Source organism: Equus caballus, chromosome 1, assembly GCF_041296265.1.
Source record: "Equus caballus isolate H_3958 breed thoroughbred chromosome 1, TB-T2T, whole genome shotgun sequence".
Lineage (NCBI taxonomy): Eukaryota > Metazoa > Chordata > Mammalia > Perissodactyla > Equidae > Equus > Equus caballus.
Genome location: NC_091684.1, coordinates 65,998,334 through 66,025,773, shown reverse-complemented (window position 1 = coordinate 66,025,773; position 27,440 = coordinate 65,998,334). Strand labels below are relative to the sequence as shown.

The following is a 27,440-nucleotide window of genomic DNA, read 5'->3' as shown; positions in this document are numbered from 1 at the left end:
GACCCTGATTTCAGTTTTTTTGGATATATGCCCAGAAATGGATTTATTGGATCACCATTTTTAGGGAAATTGCCGTACTAGTTTCCACACTGTCTATACCATTTTACTTTCCCAGCAAAAAGAGTTCTAATTTCTCCACATCCTTACCAATACTTGTTATTTTCTGGTTTTTTGATAGTAGCCATCTTAAGGGGTGTGATGTAGTATCTCGTGGTTTTGATTTGCATTTCTCTAATGACTAGTCATGTTGAACATCTTTTCATGTGCTTATTGGCTATTTGTATATCTTCTTTGGAGAAATGTCTATTCAAGTCATTTCCCTATTTTTGAATCAGGCTGTTTGTTTTTTTGTTGTTGAGTTTTAGGAGTTCTCTATATATTCTGATCTTACTTCCTTGTCACATATGTGATTTGCAAATATTTTCTCCCATTCTGTGGGTGGCCTTTTTACTCTGTTGGTAGTGTCTTTTGATGCACAAAATTTTTAAATTTTCGTGAAGCCCGGGATGTCTGTTTTTTCTTTGGTTGCGTGTGCCTTTGGTGTCATATCCAAGAAATCATTGCCAAATCCAGTGTCATGAAGCTTTTGCCTTATATTTTCTTCTAAGAGTTTTGTAGTTTTTGCTCTTACCTTTAGGATTTTGATTCATTTTGAGTTGATGTTTTTATGTAATGTTAGATAAGGGTCTAAATTTATTCTTTTGCCTGTGGATATCAAATTTTCCCAGCATAATTTCTTGAAAAAACTATGTTTTCCTCATTGAATGGTCTGGTACCTGTGAAAAATTATTGGCCGTCTATGTGAAGGCTTATAACTGGGCTCTCTATTCTGTTCCGTTGGTCTGTGTGTCTGTCTTTAGGTCAGTTCCAACACTGCTTTGATAACTGTAGCTTTGTAGTAAGTGTTGAAATCAGGAAGTGTGAATCCTCCAGCTTTCTTCTTCTTTTCCAAGATTGTTTTGGCTCTTTAGGGTTCCTTGGGATTTCGTATTAATTTTAGGATAAGTTTCTCTATTTCTGCAAAAAATGTCCTTGGGGTTTGACAGAGATCACACTGAGTGTTGGATCGCTTTGGGTAATATTGGCATCTTAACAAATCCCTTGCTTTTTTATTCATTTCTTTATGTTTGTTGTCACTGTTTTGTGTTTTGAATAAGAGTAGAAAAAAAGAAGGAGGCATTTCTGGAAGAAAAGAGGCTAGCAGCACAGAGGAGAGGAATGAAGGAGATTGGGAAAGATTCACAGTGGAGTCAGGGAGCACCAAGAGACCTGGGTCTCCATTTGGGAGCAGTTCCTTTATAGTTACAAAGCACTTCCAACATCTGTTATTTTATTTGGTCAGCACAACGGTTTCTGAAATACAGATGAAGACTTTTTATAGCCCATTGTACAGATGAGGAAACTTAGGCTCAGAAACATTATTTGCCCCTGGTCAGGCATGAGTTGATGGTCAAACCTGGGGGAGCCTGGGTCCATCCAGCTCCTGATCCTGTTTCCTTTCTACTCTGCAGAGTCACTTTGTACCTCCCCCTGTGGCAGGGGTCTTGGTGGGTTCAGACTCAGCAGGAATATTGTGGTGCAGGGAAGGTCAGCGGTTCTCCATGATCTCGGAGTCCTGGGGACCCTGCTCAGTTGCCTTGGTGGTCAGTGATTTTTCAAGGCAGCACATCAAGCAGATAAGGAGGGTGGTATTGCTGCCGTTGAAGGAAGGAGGGCAGAAACAGCAGCTCACTGCTGATGAAGACAAGACCTTTCCTTTGCAGCTACCCTCCATGGCCTTTGTTGACTGAACGTCCCTGACCTGTCCAGCCTGGAGTGTCATGACCTTGCCTGCTCTCCACCTCATGCCATGAGAGTTGGGCGGTTCCCAGAGCCATGATCTCCTCTGGCTGATCCCTCACTTACCCTGACTTGAGATTAGTGGAGAACGGCCATTCGGGGGATGATGTGGACAGTGGGTGAGAAATGGCTGGTGCACTTCTTCTGCATTCAGTCCGAGCATCTGAATCGTGAACAAGTTCCCCAAACCCCGTTGGTTCATTCTTTTTCCTGCTGCCTTCTTAGCCAGGATTGATAAGCTTATTCCAGAGACTGTACTAGTCTCCCCAGGGTGGACCAGGATTAGCTGATGGCTGGAGGAGTGACAAGGTTGGAGGAGTCAGAGCCAGGACAGAGGACAAGGCTGGAAGCTGAGGCACAGCAGAAATGACTGGCAGCCATCTTTCTCATGCTTCCCTTTCTTCCTTCCCACTGGTGGAAAAGATAACCTTGGCCACAGTGCCGAATGCTGGCCCATAAGCCACTTCCTTGCACAGCTCCTTGTCAGAGTTACTGACCCACCGTTGTGACTCCTAGATGTCTCTCCTCACCTGAGCATTGTCACTGAGCAGGGGAATGGCTGCTCACATCCTCTGCTGTCTGCTGGGACGAGGAACTGGTGAGTTTCGGTTTTTCTGATCTTATTGGAAAGGCAGTAGTACAGGGTTAGTGGGAAAGAGTTGTATTTGAATCTGGACACTTTCTAGCTTTGTGGCCTTGGGCAAGTTACTTGGCCTCTCTGAGCCTATATTTTGCCATCTAGAAAATGGGTTGTTTTCTCATAGTGGTGTTAGGGGGATTAACTGAAATAATCCACGTAAATAAATAGTGTCTTTCCTGCAACAAGTACTCAATAAATATTAGCTTCTGTGAGTAGTCAGAGTGTGATACTACATTCAAGAAAAACTTGAGCCCAAATATCTAAGTGTACTCATTTCTGTCAGTCTCTTTGATACCCAAGAAGTTCAGGGAGTAGGTGGATTGCAGGTACAGTTTGATCCGGAATTAGGAGGGTTGTGTGTCCGTCTTAGCTTCACCATTAAGCAGCCTGGGCAAATCAGGCCATCTCTCAGCCCCTGACCATGTGCCTTTGTGTTTTCAGTTCCTTTACTTGACCTGTTGGCTCTCCTCCTAGCCCACTGCTTGCTCCTCCTCTGTCTTCTTTGTTGACTCCTCTTTACACCCCTTAGCCTTGAATGCCCAAGGTTTGTTTCTTGGGCCTCTCTGCTGCCTTCCTTGTCCACACTCCCTCCTGGGTTATCCCATCCAGTCTCGTTGCTTTAAATACTAAGCGTATGCTGACAATTCCCAAATTATATGTGTGCCCCAATGTTACCGCTGAACTTCAGACCACGTGTCCGGCTGCCTGTCTGCCATCTCTGCTTGGGTGTCTGTGGGGACCTCAAACAGGTCGGCCAAACGTGAGCTCACGACCCCTCACCTTCCCCCCTGCAGCTGCTCCTCCTGCAGCCTTCCCGTCTCAGTAGCGACCACTCCATCCTTCCGGTTTCCAGGCAGAGAACCCCGGAGTCATCCTTTGCATCTCTTTCTTTCCCATTTCCCCTTTAGTCTGTCAGCAGATCTTTCAGTTCTGCCTCCAGAACATCCTCCAAACCCAGCCTTATCACTAGCTCCATTTTTTTTTTTTTAAAGATTTTATTTTTTCCTTTTTTCTCCCCAAAGCCCCCCAGTACATAGTTGCACATTCTTCGTTGTGGGTCCTTCCAGTTGTGGCATGCGGGACGCTGCCTCAGCGTGGCTCAATGAGCAGTGCCATGTGCGTGCCCAGGACCCGAACCAACGAAACTCTGGGCCGCCTGCAGTGGAGCCTGCAAACCCAACCACTCAGTCATGGGGCCAGCCCCACCAGCTCCATTCTTATCACCCCAGTCCAAGCTACCAGCATAGCTCTCTTGGGTTATTGTGTTTGCTGTCTGACTGGTTTTCCTGCTTGCGTCCTTCTTTACCTGTGGACGGTACTCAGTGTAGCAGCCAGTGATCCTATTAAAATGTTAGTCAGACCATGTCTGTCCTCTGCTCAAAACGTTCCAGAGGTTTCCATCTCACTCGGTAAACTCAGCATCCTCTGTATGGCCCACAAAGTCCTGCCTGAGTCAGCCCTGCTGCCCCTCTGACCTCATCTGCATCTTCCTGCAGGTCACTCCACCTGGGCCACAGCCCTCCTTGCATAGTCTGACCCCAGGGCCTTTGCATTTGCTGTTCCTCTACCTGGAACAATCTTTGTCTAGCACTCTGTACTTCCTTCAGGTCTTTGTTCAAATGTGACCTTCTCCAAGAGACCTCCCCTGACCATTGTACCACAGTAGCCACCTCTCCACCCCACCCTAGTCACCCTCCATTGAACTCTGATGTATTTTTCTTCATGGCATTTATTACCTGATGCAATTTGCATTTCTTTATTGGTTTATCCCCCTCCACTCCTCTCCTCCACTCATGTGAGCTCCACGAGGGCAAGGACTCTGTCTTGCTCCCTGCTGCATCTCCAGGACCTCCTGGCACAGTGCTCACTAAGCCTTTGGTGTGTGCATGGGCTCTGTGTTGCCTCGGGCAGACATGCTCACCAAGGGGCGGTGTCTTGTGTGGAGCACGGTCACTCCATCTCTTGCAGTGGGCTGATCGGTGCCCATGTGTAGGTGGTGGTGAGACTATGAGAAGGTCAGAGCGGGGCCTTTGTGATGCTGAGCACACAGTGAGCACTCTGGCTTGTTCTGTTTGAATCAGAGAACAAGAGATCCGCGAGGAAGCTTGGGGACGGCTTGAATGGGCCATGGCCGGGCAGAATGGTGGAAGGGGAGAGGAGGCTTCCTTACCCTCAAGGTGAAGGAGACAAAGACACAGGGCCATGCTCAGATGGTGGGGGGACACTCACATTGGTCGGTCAGGCGACAGTGAGAGCTAGTGTCCATGTGCCTGGCTCTGTCCTCGTGGCTTTACCTGTCCTTACTCATTTAGTCCTCACAACCCATCGTTCTTCCTGTTTTATAAATGAGGAAATGAGGTACAGAAAGTAGAAACAACTTGCTCAAGGTCACACAGCAGGTCAGTGGCAGACCTGAGCCCAGGTGGTCTGCCCAGAGCCTGCACTTGTGCCAACCCCCTCCACTGGGGCGGGCAGCACACTCCTCCGGGTCGCAGTCCAGTAGAGGCGGCGGCCTCTTCTCCGTGTGCTGAGTAGTGGAGAGGGAGCCCAGTGGAGAGCAGGAGGGAGCCTGCGGCTCCAGGTACCCTGCAGAGAGCTGCTTCCTGCCCATCGTGGCTGCTGGTGCTGGTCACTTTATTCCAGAGCAGACAAGCCCACTGTGAGAGTCCGGCTGCAGCCTTGTGGAGGCTGGTTGCCCTGTGCTGCCCTGGTTTCCTGTGCCGTCTTGGTGTGTCCTCTTTGCTGCTATGCCAGGGGCATGAGCTCTGGTGAGGGCAGCAGGGCAGTGACACTGCAGCTGTCCCCGCCTGCACTCCCTCATCTGTGTTCCTGTCTTGGGAGTGCCCTCAGGCTTGGCCGTGTTCACTGATGGTGAACATGCCCCCCTATATCATTGCGTTTTAGTAGAGACTCTAAGCGTCCCAGTCTTGTCCCCAGTCCCTCCAGGGCATAAATGGTAGTCGAGACTCCCTCCTGGGGAGCCCACCAGACACTGCTTTGGGCATCCTCCTGTGCCTTCCAGGTGCAAAACTGTCACCCCGCCCTGTCCGGAGCTGACAGAGCTGACAGTGGAAAGCAGGGCCTGTTTTTGGTGATGGACAGCCAGAGCTGAGGGGTGTTCCTACCTGGCCTGTGGGACTGATGGCTGTGGTTCCCATGCTGTTCTCCCTGTCCTAGAGCCCAGCACTCTGACAGGGAGACAGAACAAAGAGGGCAGCTCTCACCAGATGCAGCTTTGTGCCTACCAAGAGCGTCCAGGAGCCTTTCTCAGCTGTTGGGGAAAGCATGCTTTCTGACTGCTGACACTTTTTATCTCTGGAAATTCAACAAACCTCCATCTTCCCTTCTTCACGTGGCAGGGGGGAGGAAAACCAAAACAGTCCAACAGTTAGTGAAAGAGGGCTCTTTACTTTAAAGATGCTGAATGATTAATTCTGGGTGTGTGTGTTTTATTTCCCCTCCCTTCCCACATTTTGCCTTGGGGCATTTTTGGCTGGAGGTGGGGTGGATCGCAGATGACAACACTGGCAGCTGAGGGTTTGCTCAGGGACTCGGTTTTACAGTCGACCCCAGAGCCCGCGAGGAGGTTCCGCCGGTTGGCCTTCCGCATGTGCCTCCTTGCAGGTTGATGCTCCAGCTACCTGGGAAATGAACACCCTGCTCACCTTTGAAAGATGGACCACTGGTTCTTATCATGACCCCAAAAAGGGGGAATGAGCATCATTACTGTGATGCTTTCGCAGGTTCATTATTCTTGTCCTAAAACTTTGCAGAGTACTACAGCTGTATCTCAGTTGGGGAAAACTAATCTTAAGTCTTAACTTACAAACCTGGTACGCAGGGTGAGGGGGAGGTGGATTGTGCACACTCAGGAGAATCTTCACCTGCCCCTAAGTGAGCAGCAGGCCTCCTCTGTGTCACCAGCCTCCCTGTGCATGTTAGGGGGAAAGTGATTTTCCCACTCTGAGGTGGGTGTGTAGGGGGCACAAAGCAAGACTTCCTTGATTGATGCATCCAGCTTTGGCTGTCCCATTCCCAGGCCACGGTCACCCCATAACTCCCTGAAATGGTGGGGCTTGTCAGCCTCCAAGTTTGGGTCTCAGTGTCCACAGCCTTGGGCCATGCTTTTAAAGGGAAGGAGGCTGAGGCTCTAGGGAGGGGCATGGCTGCACAGAACCGTGGTTCTGCAAGAGGGCTTCTTAGCAGCCAAAGGAGCCCACCCTCCCAGCATCTCCCGAGGTCATAGAAGCAGGGGAGGTGGCTTGGCAAGAGGTGGCCAGGGCACAGCACTTTTCGCTCTCCTGCCTCCTTCTTCGTCTCTGCAGCTCATGGAGTCAAGGGCCCTTGAGTGAGGGCGCCCACGCTCAGGGACCTGCCTGTGCTCCAGCACGGGCATGGGTGTTGGGGTGGGTGGGAAGCAGCAGCGCATGTCAGGGCTGTGAAGCCATGACTTCATGTGAAGCCGTCTCTGCCTCCCAACTTTAGTCTCCATGCCTGGCTCAGCTCGCATTGCCTGTTGAGTATCCTCTCCAGCACTTTGTCATCGTGGACTGTTCAACTTCATCACTCTAGTCTAGTCTTCAATTTAGGTAATCGAAGATTGAGAGCGACAGGTTGGAAGGTCTGGTGACCATAATAGCAGCAGCTAACACTTAGAGCTGGCCGGGCCAAGTGCTGCTTCAGGCCCCTTTCCTATTAACTCAGAGTTGATCCTCTAGGAGCTAAGTATTCCTCTTTAGCCCATTTTACAGATAAGCAGGGGAGGCAGGGGGAAGCTGAGTGACTTACCTGAGGGCACACAGCTGCTTAGTGGCAGAGTTGGGAGTTGAACCTGGGCAGGTGGATGCACTGTCGATATTCTAGTCACTACTGCCTCGTTTTACAGATGAGGGCCTCAGGCTCAGGGAGGGGAAGGGACCTCAAGGAGTCTCACAGTAGGTGAGCACCCTCCTTAGCCTTGGCTTGTCTGCTTTCTACCAGACCTGGTTCAGTGCTATGCGGGGCTCAGGTGCGCCATGGGAACCTGATGCCCACCTGTGAGTACAAGTACAAACCCCGTGTTCCTCAGCTGTGAGCTAGGAGAGGGGACCAGGGTCTGGCAGGTGCCCTGGTGCTGCCTTCTGGCTAGGCCAGGGAGCACCTCCCTGCCAGAGCCCTCAGGGAATACAGCTTGCCGCCTTCCTCCCCGTTCCCAGGTACTGGGGGGGGGGCGTGACCTCCTGCAGCCAAAGCTGTCTCAGGTCGCCAGAGCTGTCTCAGGGCAGTGCAAGAGCCGGCCTCCTAGCCCTCCTGGAGCACAGGGAGGACTCTGCATGCTGGCTCAAGGCTGGAGCAAGCCCCTCTAGCGTGTGGGTTTCATGGGGAGGAAGTGTGAGTCACTCGGGCCTTTACAAGCTCCAGGTGAATGGAGGGATGTGTTAGGGGACATGCTTCTATCTCTCTTGTCCCCACAGGCTGTGGAAGGGGGCCTTGGGAGGGCTGGGGCATTCCGTTACTGCTTGGGTGATTTTACTGGAAGTTCTTTTGAAGTGGTCTCTGTGACCCAGTGGGGCTGAGTCACAGGGTAAACACAATTAGCAGGGCCCGCCGGGCTCTCGGGAAGGACGCAAGACAATGTGTGGCCCAGGCTGGTCCCAGAGACTATGCCCGGAGAGTCTGCTGGCTCTCTCCCAGGGCTTCTCCCATAGCTTCTGTTTGCATCCCTGTGGACCACATGCCCTGGGTGCTTGGTAGAAATGCAGAGTCTCAGGCCCCCCAGTCTTCCCAGTCAGAGCCTGCACTTTGACCAGATCCCTGGATAATTGCTGTGTGTCTCTCTCCAGTCCACACGTCCACGAAAACCTGGTCTTATTCTTTGCACTCCTTTTCTGGAAGTGTTTCCAGATCATCCAGCTTTCTCCAGGTCCTCTCAGGAGCTCTGCACAGGCTTTCCTGAGTTTGTGGGGAGCATCTTGAGCCTCCAGTGCCCTGCTGCCCTGTGGTGGGGGGCGTGGACAGGGAGGGAATGGGGGCAGTGCCCAGGGGGTGTGTCTGGTAGGGGAGCCAGGCTGATCTGTTAGCCTTTGTTAGTCCTGGGCCCTCTCTGAAGTAGAGGGTGTGCCTTAGGTTTCAGGGCAGGTGGGTACAGGTGCCTTCAGGGGAGCTCCTGGGGAAACATCTCCAATGTGGCCAAGAGTGAGGGGCTGGGAGGGGCCGGGAAGTGTGCACTGGTGAGACTCTACTCCTGTTGGCCTCCAGGTTCGATTGTGAAACCCCAGAGGTAGATGATGCCGTACACCAGCTTTGAAAGGATGCCGCGTGACTTGGAGGAGAGCGACTCCTTTTGCCTTTTCCTGACAGTCTTGACCACACAGGCTTTTTAAGACAACAATAGCTGCAGAGACAAAGCATGACCACGACAATGTCGTCTTGAGGACTTTTTTCCCCCTGAATGACGTCTAAGGCCCTGGGAACATGGTAAAAACTGGGCCCTGTCCAATTTTAATTGCTCCCTCCCAGCCCCCATCCCCAGGTCCCAGGAGCTCTGCCAGCCGACTTGGGGGGTGATGATGCCCAGAGATGCAGATAAAGATGTCATGCCGCCCCTGGGTCAGGCCCCAGAGCCCTGGCAGGACTTCTGGGACAGGGAAGAGGAACAGAATGTTGGTTGGCCAGTTGACTCCCCTAGCTGGGGAGGGAGGTGGTGGAGAGAGAGAGGGCTGTCTGCCGAGTGTAATTAACAGTGGAAACTCGCCCTGAGGGAGGAGAGATGATGTGAAGGGGAGGTACGGTTTACTGGAAGATGGGGCGCTGCTGATGCCCATGAGAAACAAGCAAGGCGGTCCTGCAGGGAGCGTCTCCCGGACACAGGCTGCGGTGTTGGAAGCAAGCTTGGGTTGAGCTCAGAGATTTCGAAGATGTGAGTGGGAGAGTTTATTTGTGCCTGCTTTTCTGAGTAGGTGTCTTTTGAAAACAGTCCATCCACATACCAGCCGGCTAGCCTTCCTTGCCCCTATAAAGGGAAAAAAAACTTAAGAAAATGGTGATTGAGTTCAGAAGATAGGCACTGTGTTGTGTTGGTGTCTTTTGAAGATATCAATGGATTTGTCTGAATTGCATCTGAGTTTTTCACAGATCTTTAACCAACACTTAACATTTATGATGTGGGAAGAGAGATGATTTGAGAAATTTGTGATGCTCATTCTTTCGTTGAGACAAAAGTGCAGAGATGTTGGACAGCAAAATGAATCATGTGGGTTGATCTTGAAATACGGGAGGTATTTCATTGAACATTGCTTATTTATTTTTGAGTAGGATCAAGGAATTTCGGGGCTGAATGGGGTTTTCTGGTTTTGTGTCCTTTCAAATGATGTGCCTGTCCCCCCTGTGATGTCCCTGCCAGGTGTGCATGGAGGTGAATGTGTGTGTTGCCCCCCCACTCCCCCCAGGTCTCTTGGGCCCTCCTGACCTGTTTAGAGCTGCGGCATGTTCAGCATCTACCTGCTGTTTCCAGTTCTGCTGCTGGAGGAGGCCATGTCAGACAAATTGAATCCCTTCTGACAGTCCTATTTGAAGACGAAACCCCTGCCGGCTTCCCTGGTCACCCTCTTCAATCCACACTAAACACCCGCAGGCTCTTCACAGCCTCAGAAAATTCCATAATGAGGCCACCGGTTCTTCCTGGCTGCTGTCCTAGTTCTTGCCATTACCAAAGTTCCTTTTTTCTTGTTTTCTCTCTCCTTTCATCTCTTTTTTGGTGGGCACACTGCTAGGTTACTTGCACACTGGCTCTCTTCCCTCCATGTGTGATCTCCATCTCCTCCCCCGAAGTCTTCCCCTTCCCCTCAGGGTCTCTACTGTCCCCCTGATGGTCTCCCCCACCATCAGTTTCCCTCCTCCTCTCCCTCTCCCCTGTTGACACCCATCTCTGCATGGAAGCCAGGATCATATTGACAAATGTCTGTAGGAAATCCCCAGACCTCGTTTTAACCTGGGCCTGTTGCTCTTTTGCTGAGCCTTGCCCCAGGTGTCCCAGCCAGAAGCCAGCTGGCTCACTCCAGGTTCCCCTCTGCCTTTAGGTCAATCAGTCTCCAGAGCAAGAGGGGGTCGGAAAGGTCAGGAGGCAGACACACCACAGCCTAGACCCTGCTGTCTGCCCCTCCCCAGCCTGGCCCCTGGGATTGGATTTCTAGGCCCTGGTGTGATATGGGCTCTCAGCCTGGTGTTGACTGAAGATCAGTTGGTCTGCCGTGGTTTGGGGTATACACAAGAGTGCCCTTTGGGGTTAGTAATAAATGATCTCCCCTTCTGTCCCCAGGCTCCACCTACAGTGTCTTGTCCATCATGCCGTCAGACTCAGAAAGCAGCAGCTCCCTCAGCAGTGTGGGTGAGTACCACCTTCCTGGGCACTCTCCTTACTGGAGGACACTGGGCAGGTCAGGCTCTGGGTGTGAGCTGGGGCAGCCCTGGGTTTGTGGGATGGGAAGTTGGCCTCACCTGTCAGATCGTTCATGGGGTCATCTTTTTTTTAATTATTATTATTTATTTATTTATTTTTTTAACTTTTTATTAAAGTATAGCATACATGCACAAAAGGCCACCTATCATGTGTGCCACTTTATAAATTTTCATAAACTGGAAACACTCATGAAATCCTAACCAAGTCAAGAAAGAGAGCATTGCTGGCACACAGAAGTTTGCCTTGTTCTCTCTTCCAGTTGCTAGCCAGCCCCATGGGGTCATCTTTTGTTGATTCCATTCACATTTTCTCTCATCGGCAATAGATCCTCTTAACGGAGGAGGCAGAAATCTGGCTCTGGGTTAGAAGGGAGGTGGGTGCTGGGGAGGCACGTGTTTTGCTGTTTCTTTACCTTTTCAGGACATAGGACTTCTCAGTGAGCCTATTGCCCCCAACCCAAGGCCTTATAGTACTCGTCCATGAGACTGGCCCCTTTTGGGACTGTCCTTTGTAAGTAGGAACAGCCCACTGGGCAGTGTGTTGCCCTGAGGACAGGAGTAGCCAGCTCATGCTGAAATGGATGTTTCCAGAAGTTTGTAGTGTGAGGCTGGTCCTTCTTTCATTCACTAAAGACGTCCCAGCAGAAAGGTTGTCAGAGACTTCCAGCCTTCCCCCACCTCTGTGGCCCACCCGCTGTGTTCTGTGCCCTCTATTTAACACCCCTAGTGCAGTTTCTGATGTCCTGACCTCACCTTGTTGGATGGATACACCTTCAGTGTGAGTCCAGGAGTTTGTGGGTCAGGAGCGCTCACAGAGGTCATCTGGTCCAATTGTTTTGTTTTCCTCCATATAGACAGATGGGGAAATTGACAGCCAGAGAGGGAAGTCTCATGCCAGAGATTCCAGAACTAGCCAGAGGCAGACCTTTCCTGTGTTAATTTGACTAACACTTACAGAACACCTCTGGTGTGCCAGAAGTGGTTTTGGGACTTAGTGGTGAATAGGCAGATGCGGTCCCTGGGCTTGTGGATCTTAGGGCCTATGGGGGAGACGGTTAAATGAGTAAGCACAGTAAATGAAGTCAGAGTGATGAGAAGGGAAGATGGGTACCAGTAGGGGCTACCACATTCATTGGCTAGGGCTACCATAACAAACTACCACAAACTGAGTGGCTTACATCACAGAAATTTATTTTCTCACAGTTCTGGAGGCCAGAAGTCTGAGATCCAGGTGTTGGCAAGGCCACACCTCCTCTGAAGGCTTCTGGTGGTGTGCTGGCAGTCTTGTAGATGCATCACTCATATCTCTGCCTCCGTGTTCACATAATGTTCTTCCTGTGTGTCTGTTTCCAAATTTCCCCTTTTACAAAGGCCACCAGTCATATTGATTTAGGGGCCCGCCCTACTCCAGTGTGACCCCATCTTAACTTGATCATCTGTAAAGACCGTATTTCCAAATAAGGTCACATTCACATTTACTGGGGATTAGGACTTCAACATCTTTTTGGGGGACAAAGTCCTCATCCTATCTAGGGTTCAGGGAGGACTCTTCGGGAACCACGATTCAGAGCGCCTGACAGTCTTTATTACTTCGTCTTTTCTGTTTTGGGTCGGTGAGACACATTTGTTCAATGGTGGGATTGTCCAAATTTTGAACTTGGGACTAGCTTTCAGGAAGCGTAGGGGTGGGGCAGTCAGGATAAGGAGAGCAGCAAGGTGGGACTTTGTAAAACAGTGACCTGGTTGAGCCCTGAGTGCACCTCTTGCCTCTCTCGTGCCTCACCCTTTCCGGCTCCCTGTGCCTCTTGCAAACAAGGTACACTAATCTAACTGATACCTGACAAATTCATTTACAGTGACGCTTCAAGGCTTACAGCGGTACCTTTCCTAGGAGTATTTCCATTTTCAAAGGTGACTCCACAGAGGGGTGTTGCTTAAACCACAGTGAGGATTGTTAATGTGGAATTTCAAGCCCCAGTAGGAAGATATTTTTTGTGCAGCTGTACCTTTACCTACTCTGGAGGAAGCATCTTGTCAGTGACCTACCATTTGATTCTCTACACTTCTGAAGCTGGTTGGGCCCCTGAGACGGCAGGGCCAACAGTGTCCCCAGATACTTGTCAGCAGGCAGAGGACAGAGTTCTGCTGTGCTTCCTGTAGCAGGCCGAGCCTCAGTATCTGTGCCCAGATCTCAAAGGCTGAAAGACCTGGGTGCATCCCTTCAGGCCAAACCCTCTTCAAGTCATTGGGAGCCACGTTTTGTTTCTCTTGCTCTTCTGCTTGCAGTTGACATTGCCCTTGGGGTGAGTAGCCCCATTTTTCTGCAGGCTTACTTGAATGTTCTCTGGCTGTATTGGCCAGAAGGCTTTTGGCTGCAGCAGTAGGGAATACCTGCTCACACTGCCTTAAACAGCAAAGTCATGTGTGGTCTCACACAGCAGGAAGCGCTGAGGCTAGGCCGAGAGCCCAGGATGTGGCTCTGCGATCCTCTGTGTGGTGTCCTCCTCTCAGGCTGATGGTAGGGGATCTAGTAGCAGTTCAGCCACCACATCTAGAGCTGACAGTGTCCAGGGCTGCAGTGTCCATTATGGGAGCCACCAGCCACAGGTGGTTATCTAAATTCAAACGAATTAAAATGAAATAAGATTTAAATCACTGGTTTCAGCAGTCACACTAGCCACATTTCAAGTGCTCCATAGCCACCTATGGCTAGTGGGTACCATATTAGACAGAGGAGATTAAAGAACATCTCCATCATCACAAGTGGTCCAGAGGATGAAGACGGTCGTCTGCTCTAGTGTCCTTAGAAGCAAAGAAGCCGTCCCCAGAAGTCCCTTGCCATAGTCTTCTCTCACTGATCACAACTGGCTCGCTACTTGTGGCTCATGCAGTGTGGTTCCTGGGCCGGGAGCACTCAGGCACTTGTTAGAAATGCAGGTTCCCAAGCTACATCAGAAGCTCTGAGTGTGGAGCCCAGCATCCACAGTTAACAACCCTCCAGGTTTGAGATGGGCTGACCTAACCTAACCCCTGGCAAGAGAACTGGAAGGTGTGTGGCTGGCGTGGACCAGCCCTGGAGTTGGTGAATGGTGGGGTCAGCCATGGGACCACTGCAGCGCCTCCTGGAGAATTCCTCCTGGCTCAGCCTCACCTAATGACAGGCACAGCTCTGCTTTCCTGGCCTTGACTGGTGCCTCATAGCCCTGGCAGAGGGAGGCTGCTAAGTCAGATGGAGACTAGCTGTGTTTGTTTATTCATGGTCTTTCTCCATGAACTTACGGAAAGGTAAGAGCAAGGTCTTATTATAAAAATATCACCTCTGCTTTCTCACTTATATCTCTCTAGCAGAGAACATTAGGGAAAACAACATCAAGTTATATTTAACATACGAGAAGACTGGTAGATGAAGCCTTGGGTATGTAGCATTTTTTCAGCAACAGTGGTGCCTGGCCGGCTCCCTTGGTTGGCATTAGATCTCCAGGTAGTCTGCCCCTTTTCAGCTCTCCAGCTTGACTCTACTAACAACTCACCACACCTTTGCTAACTAACAGTCTTAAAGGTTTCAGAGTCTTTCTGCCAAGGCCTTTCCAGACAGTTTTCATCAGCTAAGTGCATGTGGCTTCTTTGAGGCCTTCCCCCACCCACTGCGGCCTGTTATTAAGTAACCTGCCCCATGGGGAGGCCCCATGGATCTGCCCAGGAAATGCATGCTCGTTTCAGGCAATTGAAAGTTTTTCATCCCCATTTATCCTGACCTAATTTCTCAGGTGCCTTTTATTTCTCATCTTGGATAAATGGGAAGTTTTAAGAAGAAGAGATATTCTTTGGCGGCCTTTATAAAATAAGCCTTAAATTTGATGCAAATTGAAATACCAGGAGAGATTTCTCATTAAGCAGAGAGGTCTCTTGGCTTGTTGGCAGGAGAAGGAGTTGGAGGGCTTCCTTTGTATTCCAGTGAAGGTTCCTTGAAAGTGCAGCTTCTGGTTGATAGGGGAAGGTGGAGCGAGTCTTCTGGAGGCATGCTGCGCCCTGGCTCCCTGTACCCTCAGATCCTTCCTTCTCTGCTCCTTTTGGGTCAGGGGGCTGTTTTCTCTCAGTTCATCAGACGAATGGGAGCACCTTCTGCTCTTGGAGCACATGCTCAGCGCTCAAGGGATCACATAGAGGCCTGGCTCCTGATCTTAGAGTCCGTCCAGGCTGCTACATTACCACACAGTCTGGGCAGCTTAGAAACAAAAATGTGTTTCTCATAGTTCTGTAGGCTGGGATGTCCAAGATCAAGGCAGATTCTGAGTCTGCTAGGGCCCAGTTCCTGATTCATAGATGGCATCTTCCTGCTATAACCTCACATGGCAGAAGAAGGGAGAGAGCTCTCTGGGGTCCCTGTTAGAAGGGCATTAGTCCCTTTCATGAGGGCTCCACCCTCATGACCTCATCACCCCCCAAAGGCGCCACCTTCCAATACCACACCCTGGGGGTTAAGATTTCAACATAGGAATTTTGGGGGACACAAACATTCAGACCATAGCACCAGAGAGGAAAGTGACTGGCCCTTCTGCCTTGTGTAAAACAGAAAGAAACAAATAGCTCAGGGGAAGGAGCAGTTATTTCTGAGGGGGGAGGTCAGAGTAAGTTTTGGGGAGAATGTGGCCCTTGAGTTGGGCCTTCCAGGAATGGTACTCCAGATGCAGGAGGAGCCAAGAAGCAATAGGCTGTCACTGCATGTCTTGGTTTGGGTTTTTGCAAAGCAGACCCTTAGTCAAGGATTCAAGAGCAAGTAGTGTATCTGAGAGGAGATCTGGGAACTGGCAAGGCCGTAGCTGCTGTCTTGGAATCTAACCTCCTTTCACTTTAAGTCCTGGGAGGAGCTGAGCTGCAGGCCTATACTGACGAAGGAGGGTGTCCCCCTGGTTTCCATAGTTAGAAGAAAGAGCCCTTCCTGCACTTCATCAATGACATGGCTATTGGACAGCTAATGAAACAAGGGGAAAAAAGTCACTCTGACCAGCAAATGCAACTTTGGTCTAGACCAGAGGTTCTCTGACTTTATCAGACATCAGAGTCACCTGGAGGAGAGTGCCAGCTTCACCCCCAGGGTTTCTGATTCAGTAGGTCTGGCTGGGGCCTGATGGCTACATTTCTCACAAGTTCTCTCCTGAAGCGGAGGCGCTTCCAGCAGCACTGGTTCAGGATGTGGGTCGTCTATCTCCTGACGGCTCTCCTCTCCCGGGCTGGAGTGGGCATGGCTTAGTTTGCTCGCTGCCCGTGACGACCGTGTTCTGCTGCTATGTTGCTTCTGCCCCGACAGCCACAGCCGTTAGGCGGCCATCCCCACACCACCTGATCACTTTTGGCCAGTGCCAATTTTCTCCTTGGCTTCTGGCACGATGGGCCCACAGGGCTCTGAAGCAGAGTTGCAACCTGTCCAGCTGTAAATAAAGTCGAGAGGCTTGCCTTCAGGGCCAGCTGGAGCATGGTTAAGAGGGAGCTAAGGACAAAGGGGCTTATGGCCAAGAAGACCACCCAGCTGCCAGGCTGCTCGCTGTGCCTCAGTGGTCTATGGAGGTGGCTGCACCCACCCAGGGTGACTGGGAGGAGGAGCCAGGACTCTTGTGGTGGTGAGAGGGACTCTGCACCTGTCCTGCTCCCACTCTCCCTCTCACACCAAGGCCCAGATGAGAGATGGCTCTTTGTCCAAAATCCAGGGTTTGCGCCAGCTCTCCTGGCATCTTCTAGCACCCCTTTTGGGGTCATTTTAGTCCAATCGAAATCCCTTACTCTCTGGATCCCATCCTGGACATCAAAAGGAAAGAGGAAATCTGCCCTCTTTTCAAGTGGGTTCCAGATTTAGAAAGAGGAAGGAGTGAACTTGGGGAGAGTGGACAGGTTTGCATTTGAATCCAAAAGAATAGCTGCGGAGGGTAGGAGAACTGAGGGAAAGGCATCTGACGTTTTTGTGGACAATTCACTTGATGTTAGTTTTTATTTTGCTTATCATTTAAAATGTTTCCTGTAACTGCAGTGACTGTTGAGGGGGTTGGCAATCCATATCTCTTCACCACTCACACTGCTCCTGGGATGGTGGCTTCAGTTTAGCGCACCACAGGTTTTTTTAACTTAAAAAAAAATTTAAAAGTCATATTCATTAAGGTATAAATTGCATACAAGAAAATTTAGCCTTTTTAGTATATAGTTCAGTGAGTTTTAACAAACACTTATGGTCATTTAGCCACTGCCACCATTAAGATACAGAACAGTTGCTTCACGCCCCAGAATTTCCTTCTGCAACTTTGCAGTCTTTCTTTCCTCCACCCTCAGTCCCTGGCAACCATTGATCTCTTTTCTGTCCCTGTAGTTTTGTCTCTGCCCAAATGTCTTATAAATAGAATCAGTAAGTATGTAGCCTTTGAGTCAGGCTTCCGGTTAGCATAAGGCATTCAAGAGTCCCCTGTGCTCTTGTGTATGTTGGTAAGTTGTTACTAGTAGTTCATTCCTTTTCATTGCTGAGTAGTATTCTGTTGTATGAATGTAACAGTGTGGTTTATCCATTCACCAGCTCTTAGAAACAGTTGTATCCTGGTTTTTATGTGAACATAAAGTTTTATTTCTCTTATGTAAATACCTAGGAGTGGGATTAATGGGTGGTATGGTACATGCATGTTTAACTTTATAAAAGACTGCCAAAGTGTTTTCTAAAGTGGTGTATCATTTTGTATTTCTACCAGCAATGTTTGAGAATTTTAATTTCTCTGCATCCATGCCAGCATTTGGTGGTGTCACTTTTTAGCTATTCTGGTAGTGATAATGGGACTTGGTAATTGTCTTTAAACACTTGCAGGTCTGTTGTGTGGAAGAGGAATTACAGTTGTACCTTATGGCCATTAGGCAGGTGCATCTAGGGTCAGTGGCGAAGTTGAAGAGACAGATTTTAAATCAGTACACAGAATAATTTTCTGGGGAGAGATTAGACAGGCTTTGCTGCATAGTGAACTCCTTCACTGCAGAGGAGTTCAAACAGTCTTGGTGGCTATTTAAGGGATTCTGGCAACTGTTTGGATGAGTGGACTGCATCATCTTCAAAACGTCTTTCAACCTGAGATGCAAGTAAAAAGAGAAAAACTGTATTTTTAGTTGAATGGGGATGGAGAGGATTTTCTGTTAGTTTGGAACTTCCTGGCTTAGCACATCTTGGGATTCTTCTTGAGGTCCACTGCAGCCCTCCTCCACTCTCCGCCTTCCTCCTTGTGAAAGTAGAGGCACCTAGGCAGCATTTTCCCTTAAGCCAGAGAGCCTGCCAGTGATGGATTGGGGTGGCCTCACTTGTATGTTTCACGTGTGCTCAAACCTTTGGGGCTAGGGAAGGGCAACTGGAGACCACTCCTGTTGGGAGGCCATGTAGCAAAGTGGTTGAGGCCCCAGCTCTGGAGTTAGAGCTGAGTTTGCAAGGGGGTCCACCGTTTTCTGGACATCAGTTTTTCATGGGGTGATCATAGCAGGTACCTGGAAGGGTGCTGCGGGATTAATGAGGTGAAGATGGAGTGCATTTAGCACAGAACCCAGCTCCTGGCTTGTGCTGGGCAAATGTCGGCATTCACCTCATTGGTTGCCCCCAGATCGTCACGGCTGCACAGCCTGTGGCCTCATCCCACTGGAGACTGAGACAGGAGGCCGTGGCTGGGGTGCTGACAAGTCTCATAACCTGTACTTCTGTCTTGCTTCTTCTCCTCTCTCCAGCTTCCTTGAAAGCCAAGGGAAGCATCTTTCTGTTGCCTCATTTGTAAAATTGGGTGAAAATTCCTCATCTCCCTGGAGGTAGGTTGCTAGGCCTTGTGGTGCTTTTCAGTTCTGAAACTCGAGATTTGCTATTTTTCTGATACTGCTTTGACTTGATTATAGCGCAGAGCAGCCGTTCTCAAAGCTTGGTCTGCTGCCCCTGCGGTCCTTTCAGGGTGGTGAGGTCAGACTGTTTCCAGAATGATGCTAAGATGTCACTTGCCTTTTCCACTGTTGTCCTCATGCAGACTCCACTGTAGACTGGTGTTTTCTGAAGTTCCATCCATGGTATGTGATGTTGCACAGACAGGAGACTCTAGCTCTCTATATTAAGGCAGACGTCAGACAGCATTATAAAGATGAAAAGCAATACCACTCTTCTCATTGCATTTTTTGTTTTGTAATGGAAACGGTAGTTAATTTTTCATAAAAAACATCTTCTGTGAATATGCAACGGGTTTTTGGTTGTTTTAAAATTAGTAGATATTTAAAAATTCTTTTTAGTTTTACTTTCTAATCTGGTAGGTATTGTTAGATAGATATACCCAAATAAACAAAAGCTCTTTGGAGTCCTCAGTCATTTTTAAGAGTCTGAAGAGGTCCTAAGATGAAAAAGTTTGTGAGCTTTTAGGTTAATGTGAACCTGAGACCTTGGGCTCTGGGGTCGGGTAGGTGGAAGGCGGAGGTGAAGGGAGGGTCACATCTCAGTGCTGTCATTCTCTGGCTCTGTGACCTGGACACGTTGTTTGACCTTGGTAAGGTTTTGTTTCCTGATCCGTAACATGGGAATAACAGTGGTGTCTTCCTTAAGGAGATTGAATGGGGTAATATATGAAAAGCATTTCAGAAACTGCTGGGCATGAAGTCAGTGTTGTCATTTGGGAGGCAGCAAGGCACCGTGGCCAAGAGCCTGTGCTTTGGATCCAGGCACCTGGGCTGTCCTCCCAGGGCACCGCTTGCCATTTGTGCATATTTGAGGCCATTGCCTAACCTTGCTGGGCCTCAGTTTCCTCACCTGTGAGAAGGAGATGATAACATTCGTACCCACCTGTGGAGTTGTTGGGACGATTAAATTAATGCCTGAGACATCTGTGTTGGCTGCTGTTGTGTGGGTTGCTCATGAACATGAACGTTGAAATTCCCCTTTTACGGGTGCTCTTTGAGTCTTTTCATCCCACTGTCTTGGATTTGTCACTCTTCCACAGGTAATTTCCCCCCTGGAGTTGGTTAGAAGGTGAGTCATAGCATCTCCAGAACGGGCATCAGACACATGTCCAGAGGAAACCCTACTTGTCGGAGCTGGGTCAGTTACTGCAAATCAGATGACAGTGTGGAACTGGCCCTGGGCTAAAGCTCATAGAAGTGACTTCATTTGCCAGAGGAGGAAGAAGTGACCCAGCCCACACAGAGCTGTAACCAGCCTGTTTTTCAGAACTCCAGGGGACAGGGGTGAGGATATGGGGTCTTTTCGGGGAAGGCTTCTCAGGCTGTGTAGTAGAACCACGTGGGGAGGGGAGATGCTCATGGAAATGCTGGTCCCGGCATTTCCACCTTAGAGAACGTTCTGACCCCAGAGGTCTGGCCTGGAGCCCAGGAACCCTGGTGGTGGTGGTGGTGGTGGTTTTACAATACCATGTACTTCAGGGGTGCTGGTTCATATGGTTGGGGTACCAAGTCTGGAAAAATGCTGAGCTGAGGGCTTGAGGCACCTGCCTCAGACCACAGTCTAGCTTCTCACCCACAGTGTCAAACTCCCCATTCTCCCAGCACTTCTGGATGACACAAGGCCGCACCTGAGTGCCTGTCTTCGAGGACACTTGGTTTGTACGAGCAGTCAGCCATTAGAGATCAGCTAGGGGGTGGCAGTTGGAGTGGCACAGAGTCAGAAGTCGTGCCTCTTGCCCTTTGCACATTCTAGGGCGACTGAGGAGACAACACTGTGTCCTTGGGGTGAGTCAGCCTTCCAGATCACATCTGTAAGATGGGATGTCTTCTGTGGGTTCCTGTGACCCCACTGAGGATCTCTGAGGGTTAGAGATCTCAGGTGAATATATGAACAGTCAAATATCAAAGCACCATGGAGTCGTCTCTTTTTCCTGGGCATTTAATGAAGCACTTTCTTCTTAGAAACAGATTTTGATCTTGTCAGAGCTGCTTTGGAGCCAACTGCCTCGATCCTCAGGAACTTCTTTGGGTTCCGATTGTCCCTTTCTCCTCAGGCCGTATCTTCCAGTATGCTTGGGGCTCAGGTTGGCCTCCCCATGCCCAGGGGTGGGTGATAGCCAGTATTTCCAGACTAGGACCACAACAGTTCATCCTGGAGGTGTCAAAGCCGGGTTGCGACGAGAGTGGAGGTGCTCAGCCAGGGCCAGGAGAGTGGGTGGGTAACTGCCTGGATGCTGAAGCCAGACTGCTTGGGCTCAGGTCTCACTTCCACCTCTTACTCTCTGACTCAGTGTTATCATCTGCGAAAGAGGGATGCTAACAGGACCTCCTGCTAGGATTGTTGGGAGTAGCTTATGCAAGCCAAGCGCTCAGAACAGTGCCTGCACCTGGTGAGTGCTGTGTACATACAAGCTCACTGTATTACCTTCTTCCTTCCAGGTACCACAGGGAAGGCACCGTCTCCGCCACCCCTCCTCACTGACCGGCAAGTGAACGAGAAGGTGGAGAACCTCTCCATCCAGCTGCGGCTCATGACCCGAGAGAGGAATGAACTGCGCAAACGCCTGGCCTTTGCGACTCACGGGACGACCTTTGACAAGAGGTAGTGGTCAGCCCACACCCTGCCCAGCACTCACCACCTTGCCAGTCGGCCAGGGTTATCCTGATGCCATCACCATCGCCTGCCCCCCAGGGGCTCCTGAGTTCCCCGGGGTCAATGCTGCACTGCCAGGGTGTCCCCTTGCCCCAACGTTGTCACAGTGAAACGCTCTCCCTGTGGGCCTAGGGGGAAGGTCACAGTCTTATTCTGCTTCCTCCAGATGAAAATCAGAGCCCATGACCTGAATCTCACAACTCAGGGATTCAGTGGAGTTGGGGTGTGTGTTCATCAAACATTTGGCACCTGACAGTGGTGTGCTCATGTGTGTCTGTGTGTGTCTGTGTGTGTGTGGCAGAAGAGCCTGGGGCCAGCCTCCTAGCCTTTCTGTTGGCCTTGCAGGTGATCATTTGGTGGGCGGTGTTGGCAGCAGCTGAGGGGCCTGCTCCCACTTTGGCGCCTCCTCACTGGTTAGTTGGATGGCCTTGAGCTTGTCACTATCCTCTTCTACGCCTCTGCTTTCTGGTGCCAAGACAGTATGCTTCCTTCTTAATCCCTTGTCTGCTGCTGTGTGCACCCCATGCCATGCCCTAATAGACATAGTCATCCCATTGCTGAGCCCTTGGTGGGTCCACATGTGTGTGTGCCTGTCTCTGTGTGTGCGTCTGCATGGGGATCTGTCTGTATGCATGTGTGCACCACTGTCTCCCAGAAGACCCCAGCCTGCCTCCCGTTGGGTGGATCTTTATGCAGTTTGTAAACACATTAATTGAACCCTGCCATATATGCATTTTAGGAAGGGTGTAGTCTACCTGGCTTCTTTGTTGTTTTGGAGAAAATCTTTGATTTCTTCTTTTATTGGAATTTAGAGGTAGATACCAGGGAAGGGTGGCCGATGGGGTGGGGCAGAGGGAGAGCCTTTACCCACTTGCATAGTCCAAGAGGGCTTCATGGAGGAGGTGGAGGAGGGACACAGAGAAGTTTATCCTTCTGGGAGATGCTAGTAGGGTTCCTGAGGGGAGGGAAATTGATTTAACCTCTTTCCTTTAGAAGCATCAGGGGTGTGCACCTTTTCCCAAGAAAGTTTCCTCTGGGGGTGATGTCAGGGCTGCAAAGCCTGTTTCTTGAGGTTACCTTTCTGAGGATATGCCCCTCAGTCAGACAGCACGAAGGCAGGGCCAGTGAAGATGTGGTGCACTAGAGTGCATATTGTCCATGGCTGCTTTCATGCTGCCAAGGCAGAGTGGGTGGTTGCACAGAGACTGCATGGCTGGCAGAGCTTAAGGTGTTTACTCTCTGGCCCTTTACAAAAGTTGCTGATACCTGCTTTGGAGCAGGGGTTCTCAAACTCAAGCACATACTGGAATCACCCTGAGGGCTTGTTTTTGAAGCACAGATTGCTAGTTAGCCCTACCTCCTTCCCAAGTCCTGAATCAAGAGGGCTGGGGCCTAACAAGTTCCCAGGTGATACTAATGCTGCAGGTCTGGGAACTCCACTTTGAGAACCACTGCTGCTGGCCACTGTTCTCAACCTTGGCTGCACATTGGGATCCCGTGGGGAGTTTAAAAGGAAAAATCCTGATGTCTGAGTCCTCGCCTTAGGGATGGCTGATGTAATTGCTCTGGGCCTCGGTGTTCTAATGTGTGCCCATGATTGAGATCACTGTTCTCAGGAGAGGAGAAGCATCCTCACAGGTTTTTGGTGCCTGTAATATGTGTGCAGGCCTGTCACATGATCTCCCAGAAGCTCCTAGAGAACAAGACGGCACCTTCTCAGCTGTCCAGGCCCATGCAGGGAGCTTGGGCAACCAAGGCTCTTTCCGTCCTGGGGATTCTGACTCTGTTGGTCTGGGTGCAGCTAGGACACCTGAACTTAACAAGCCCCCAGGTGGTTGTGGTGCATAGGAGACCACTATTTGGAGACCACTGGGCGGGAGTGACCCAGGATATGGCTTCTCAGGAGAGAGATGTTCCTTGTCAGTGTGATCCTGGGGCCTGTGTTTATGGGGCTGTTTGCTGTCTGGGCCAGGCCCTACCACAGGCTGAATCCCGACTATGAGAGGCTGAAGATCCAGTGTGTGCGGGCCATGTCGGACCTGCAGAGCCTGCAGAACCAGCACACCAACGCCTTGAAGAGGTGTGAGGAGGTGGCCAAGGAGACTGACTTCTACCAGTGAGTGGGGCCTGCCTGGCACGGGCTCCCAGCATCCACTGAATGGCTGCCTCTTGCCCTCCCTCCTTTATATCTGGACTTGGAGCCAGGGGTTCTGGTTCTAGTCCTGCCACTGCCACACAACAAGTACTGGGCTTCAGCAAGTGGGATGTTTTTGGGCCTCATTTTCCTAAGTGCACAGTGAGGCTATTAACCCTTCACGCCATTGGCTGCAGGCTTTAGGAGCATGGTAGGTAACAGAGTGTTTGAAAACATGAGGTGGTAGGCCAGGCAGGTCACTGGGCTTCTCGGTCACTGTCCGGGGGCTTTGCTGCAGCTTCTGGCCATGGGGGAGGCAGATGGGGCCTGTTCCCTTTTGGTCTCCTTGTGTCCCTCTGAGGGTATATGCCTGCCCAGCCGCTGATGTTTGCCCAGGCCTCAGTACTTGGAGGTGCCAAGTCTATACCAGGTAGGGGCATATCTCTTTTTTTCCTTTTTTGGTATATATGCCTCTTTTGGTGTCAAGTTTTTAAAAAATGGTTTGCATCCTTCTGGCATTTATCTGATAGCAGGCTTTGGCCTGCCTCTGAGTGTTGCTGACCTGGCTGCTCTTGGCTCCTGTCTGGTGTATTGGGAGTATTGGGACCTGGAGGGGCTGGTGATGATTTGGGGTGGGGGTTGGGGACTAGCTGGGACTCACTGTGTGTGTGGGATTTCAGCACACTCCATAGCCGGCTCCTCAGCGACCAGACCCAGCTGAAGGATGATGTCAACATGCTAAGGCGGGAGAACGGACAGCTGCTGCGGGAACGTAATCTGCTACAGCAGTCGTGGGAGGACATGAAGCGGCTCCATGAGGAGGACCAGAAGGAGATTGGTGACCTCCGAGCCCAGCAGCAGCAGGTAGAGCCGGGCTGGGCAGCTGGGGGCAGACCAAGGTTGGTCATCTACCCACCCACCCACCATCCACTCACCATCCACCTGATTAGGTGTTTCTGGAGTGTCCGCCTCATGTGAGGCACTGGGATATCTGTGAGCAGACACTCAGCCCTTGCTTTTCTGTACTCTGCCATCCAGTTGGGGAGACAGACGTTAATCAAACAATCACACATATCTCTGTGTCATTAGGAATGTTTCAAGGGCTACCGTGGAGGAGGCGCTGTGCAGTATGTCACAGGAATTCTACTTAATCTGGGGGCTTGGGGGTCTATAGCTTCTTTGTATGGATCATGGGAAATCAGATGGAGAGAAGCTTGGAAATATTAAAGCGCTGGGCCAGTATGAGATGGAGCATTATCATCATTATTTGGGTCGGAGTGTAGCCTCTTGCTCTTACTGCTCTGTTCATCCAAGTGAGTTTCTTAGGTTTGCTCCTCTCTTATTTCACATTGACAAAGGCATGCGGATCAGGGCAGTCAGAACACTGGCTTGCTGTGAGTGGTGTTGGCCACTACTTCTCCTCTTGTAGCTTACAGTCTGGAACTATCTCAGCTGCCCAAGGATATGGAAGGGGCTCAAGACATGTTCTGTGTCTACAGGCGGTTAGATGTTTGGGGTTGGAAGGCAACCCCAGGAAGAGGCAGAGTGTCCTCTGAGCCCTGTACCATAGATCTAATTAATCAGAGAAGCCCTCCATCAGAGTCGTTTATGGTTCTCTGAGTTAAAGCAGGACTGTTGGGGTTTGCTTGACACAAAGCTGGTATGTAGTAGTCTGAACTCATTTGATGATTTAGCATGACATTATCTTCATTGCTTTATTTTCATTTACAATTAAAAATTGTGAAACTGCTTCAAACTTACAGAAGAGTTGCAAGTACAGGGCACGGAATTTTTTTCCCTAGGTATCATTTTAAGAGTAGGTTGTCAACCTGATGCTCCATCAGGTACCCTGAGTGGCTGAACACTCTAAAGTGTACTTCTTAGAAACAGGGATGTTCTCCTCTGTAACAGTAGCATAAGCATCAACATAAGGAAGATAACATTGATACATACTACCATCTCATCATCAGACCCTGCTCACGTTTCTCCAGTTGTCTCAGTAGTGTCTTTAATAGGAAAAGGATCTCATTCAGAATAAAGCATTGCATTTAGTTGTCACGTCTCTTTGGTCTTTGGAACAGTTCCTCAGGTGTGACCTGATGCTTTGGAAGGTTATAGGCCTGTTATGTTGTAGGCTGTCCCTCAGCGTGCATCTGTCTGATCCTCATGGTTTGATTCTGTTTATGCGTCTTAGGCAGGACTATCACAGGAGTGGTGCTGCCTTCTTCTCATTGCATCCTATTGATTGGGACTTGATTTGATACGACTGGTTACGATGCTGTTCACTTTGGTCACTTGACTAAGGTGGGGTCTCCAGCTTCTCCACTGTAAAGTTACCTGTCTTCCCTTTGCTTATCTGTCTGTCTCTATATGGATTCATGGTTTCCTGTCCTATTCTGTGAGTTATAATCCATAATGGCCAGTAGGAGCCCCTTCAAGCTAGCTTCTCTGTCTTTTTGACATGTCCTCCTCACTCTTTGAGCACTTCCTTGCTCTTTGGCACAAGAGGATGTTCCAGGCTCATTTTTTAATTTCCCTGCCCTAGCCCTGGAAATCAGCCGTTTCTCCAAGGAGTTCTCCTTCCTTTTAGTGGAGAATGATACTTAGAAGCAAGATCTGAATGCTGAGTGTGCTCATAGCTACTGGGGTGTTACTGTTCCTAAGCCCTCTCAGTGGACTGAGTAGGGAATTCTGAGGACATGCCACTCACATACACACATCTCTATTTCCATGTCCGTCTCTTTCCCTCCCTCTTCTATATCTATATCTAAATCTTCAAAGTGTAATATATATTGAAAACCATGTGTTCACACTAACACTTCCAGTTCCAGTCCAACACTGCTGTAGCACAGCCTTCGTTCTAGCTTTTCCCCTTTCCGTTTCTGTAACCCTCTTTCACAGCAAAGAGGAAGCCGGTCCCTACTATTCTTACTCTGTTTCCTTGGTCAGCCCCCGTGTACCTGCCTCCCATCCTGCTGCAGCCCTCTTCCCCACCCCATCCTCTTCCCGTCCTCTGTGGGCCCTCCTGCTCCATGCCTTCCCTCCCTCAGGCTCCACCTCTGCACTGCCCCTCCTCGGCCCTGCAGACTCTGATGCCCACTCGGGGACTACAGCCCTCTGTCCTGCTCTGCCTCACTTGATGGCCATGAGGTTAAATTTAATTTGTTCAGAAAGGTGAAGGCAGAAGTTTATTTTTTATTTTATATTATTATTTTTTATTGTAAAATTAATATGCTTTTTGTAACATAAAAGAATCAAACGATAGAGACATTTTAAAAATAAAAAGAATTCTTTTATAGTCTCATTCCTCAGAAACAACTACCATGAGGGCACTACCAGTGAAAAGTTTGAGATTTTTATCTGTGCACATAGAAACCTTTATATCCTATTAATTTATTTCACAAAATGGAATCATACCACTCATTTTGTTGCTAACATTGTTTTTTGCTGAATACATCATGTGCATCTTTCTGTTTCAGTACAAATTCATTTCCTTGTTTTTAACTTCTGCAGAGTATTGAGTTACATGGAAGTACCATAATTGATTCAACCAGTCTCCTGATCCTTGGGCTATTTTCAGCATTTTCCCGTTATAAGCTATGTTCTATTGAAAAATTGGCTTCTGATGTTTATTTTCTTTCGCTGATATTTATTGTGGTCTTATGTGGAACACCCACTGCAGGCTCAGGGAGAGACCTTAAGATGGATATACCTGGAGAGATCTGATGTCTCTTTTGTGAGCCCTCTGATTAGGGGATGTGGTTGTGTGAGGTCATGTCTGGAGGCAGAGGTGATAGGCT

The 27,440-nt window shown here is 49.7% G+C and overlaps 1 protein-coding gene across 4 annotated transcripts in view; it reads left to right on the top strand.

Moving 5' to 3' along the window:
* The window catches only part of DLG5 (discs large MAGUK scaffold protein 5), a 128,759-nt gene that overhangs the window by 37,314 nt on the left and 64,005 nt on the right, over positions 1 to 27,440 (top strand). For 3 of the 4 annotated variants that reach the window (XR_011423411.1, XM_023645967.2, XM_023645983.2), the window contains exons 2-5: positions 10,776 to 10,844; positions 21,293 to 21,455; positions 23,479 to 23,622; positions 24,321 to 24,504. Coding sequence is in view for 3 of the 4 variants with exons in the window: in XM_023645967.2 (XP_023501735.2) it covers positions 10,776 to 10,844; positions 21,293 to 21,455; positions 23,479 to 23,622; positions 24,321 to 24,504 (560 nt within the window). In the remaining variant the exon portion in view is untranslated. Of the gene's footprint in view, positions 1 to 8,857; positions 8,936 to 10,775; positions 10,845 to 21,292; positions 21,456 to 23,478; positions 23,623 to 24,320; positions 24,505 to 27,440 lie in introns of those variants that run through there. The other variant, XM_070227867.1, reaches the window with a different exon arrangement.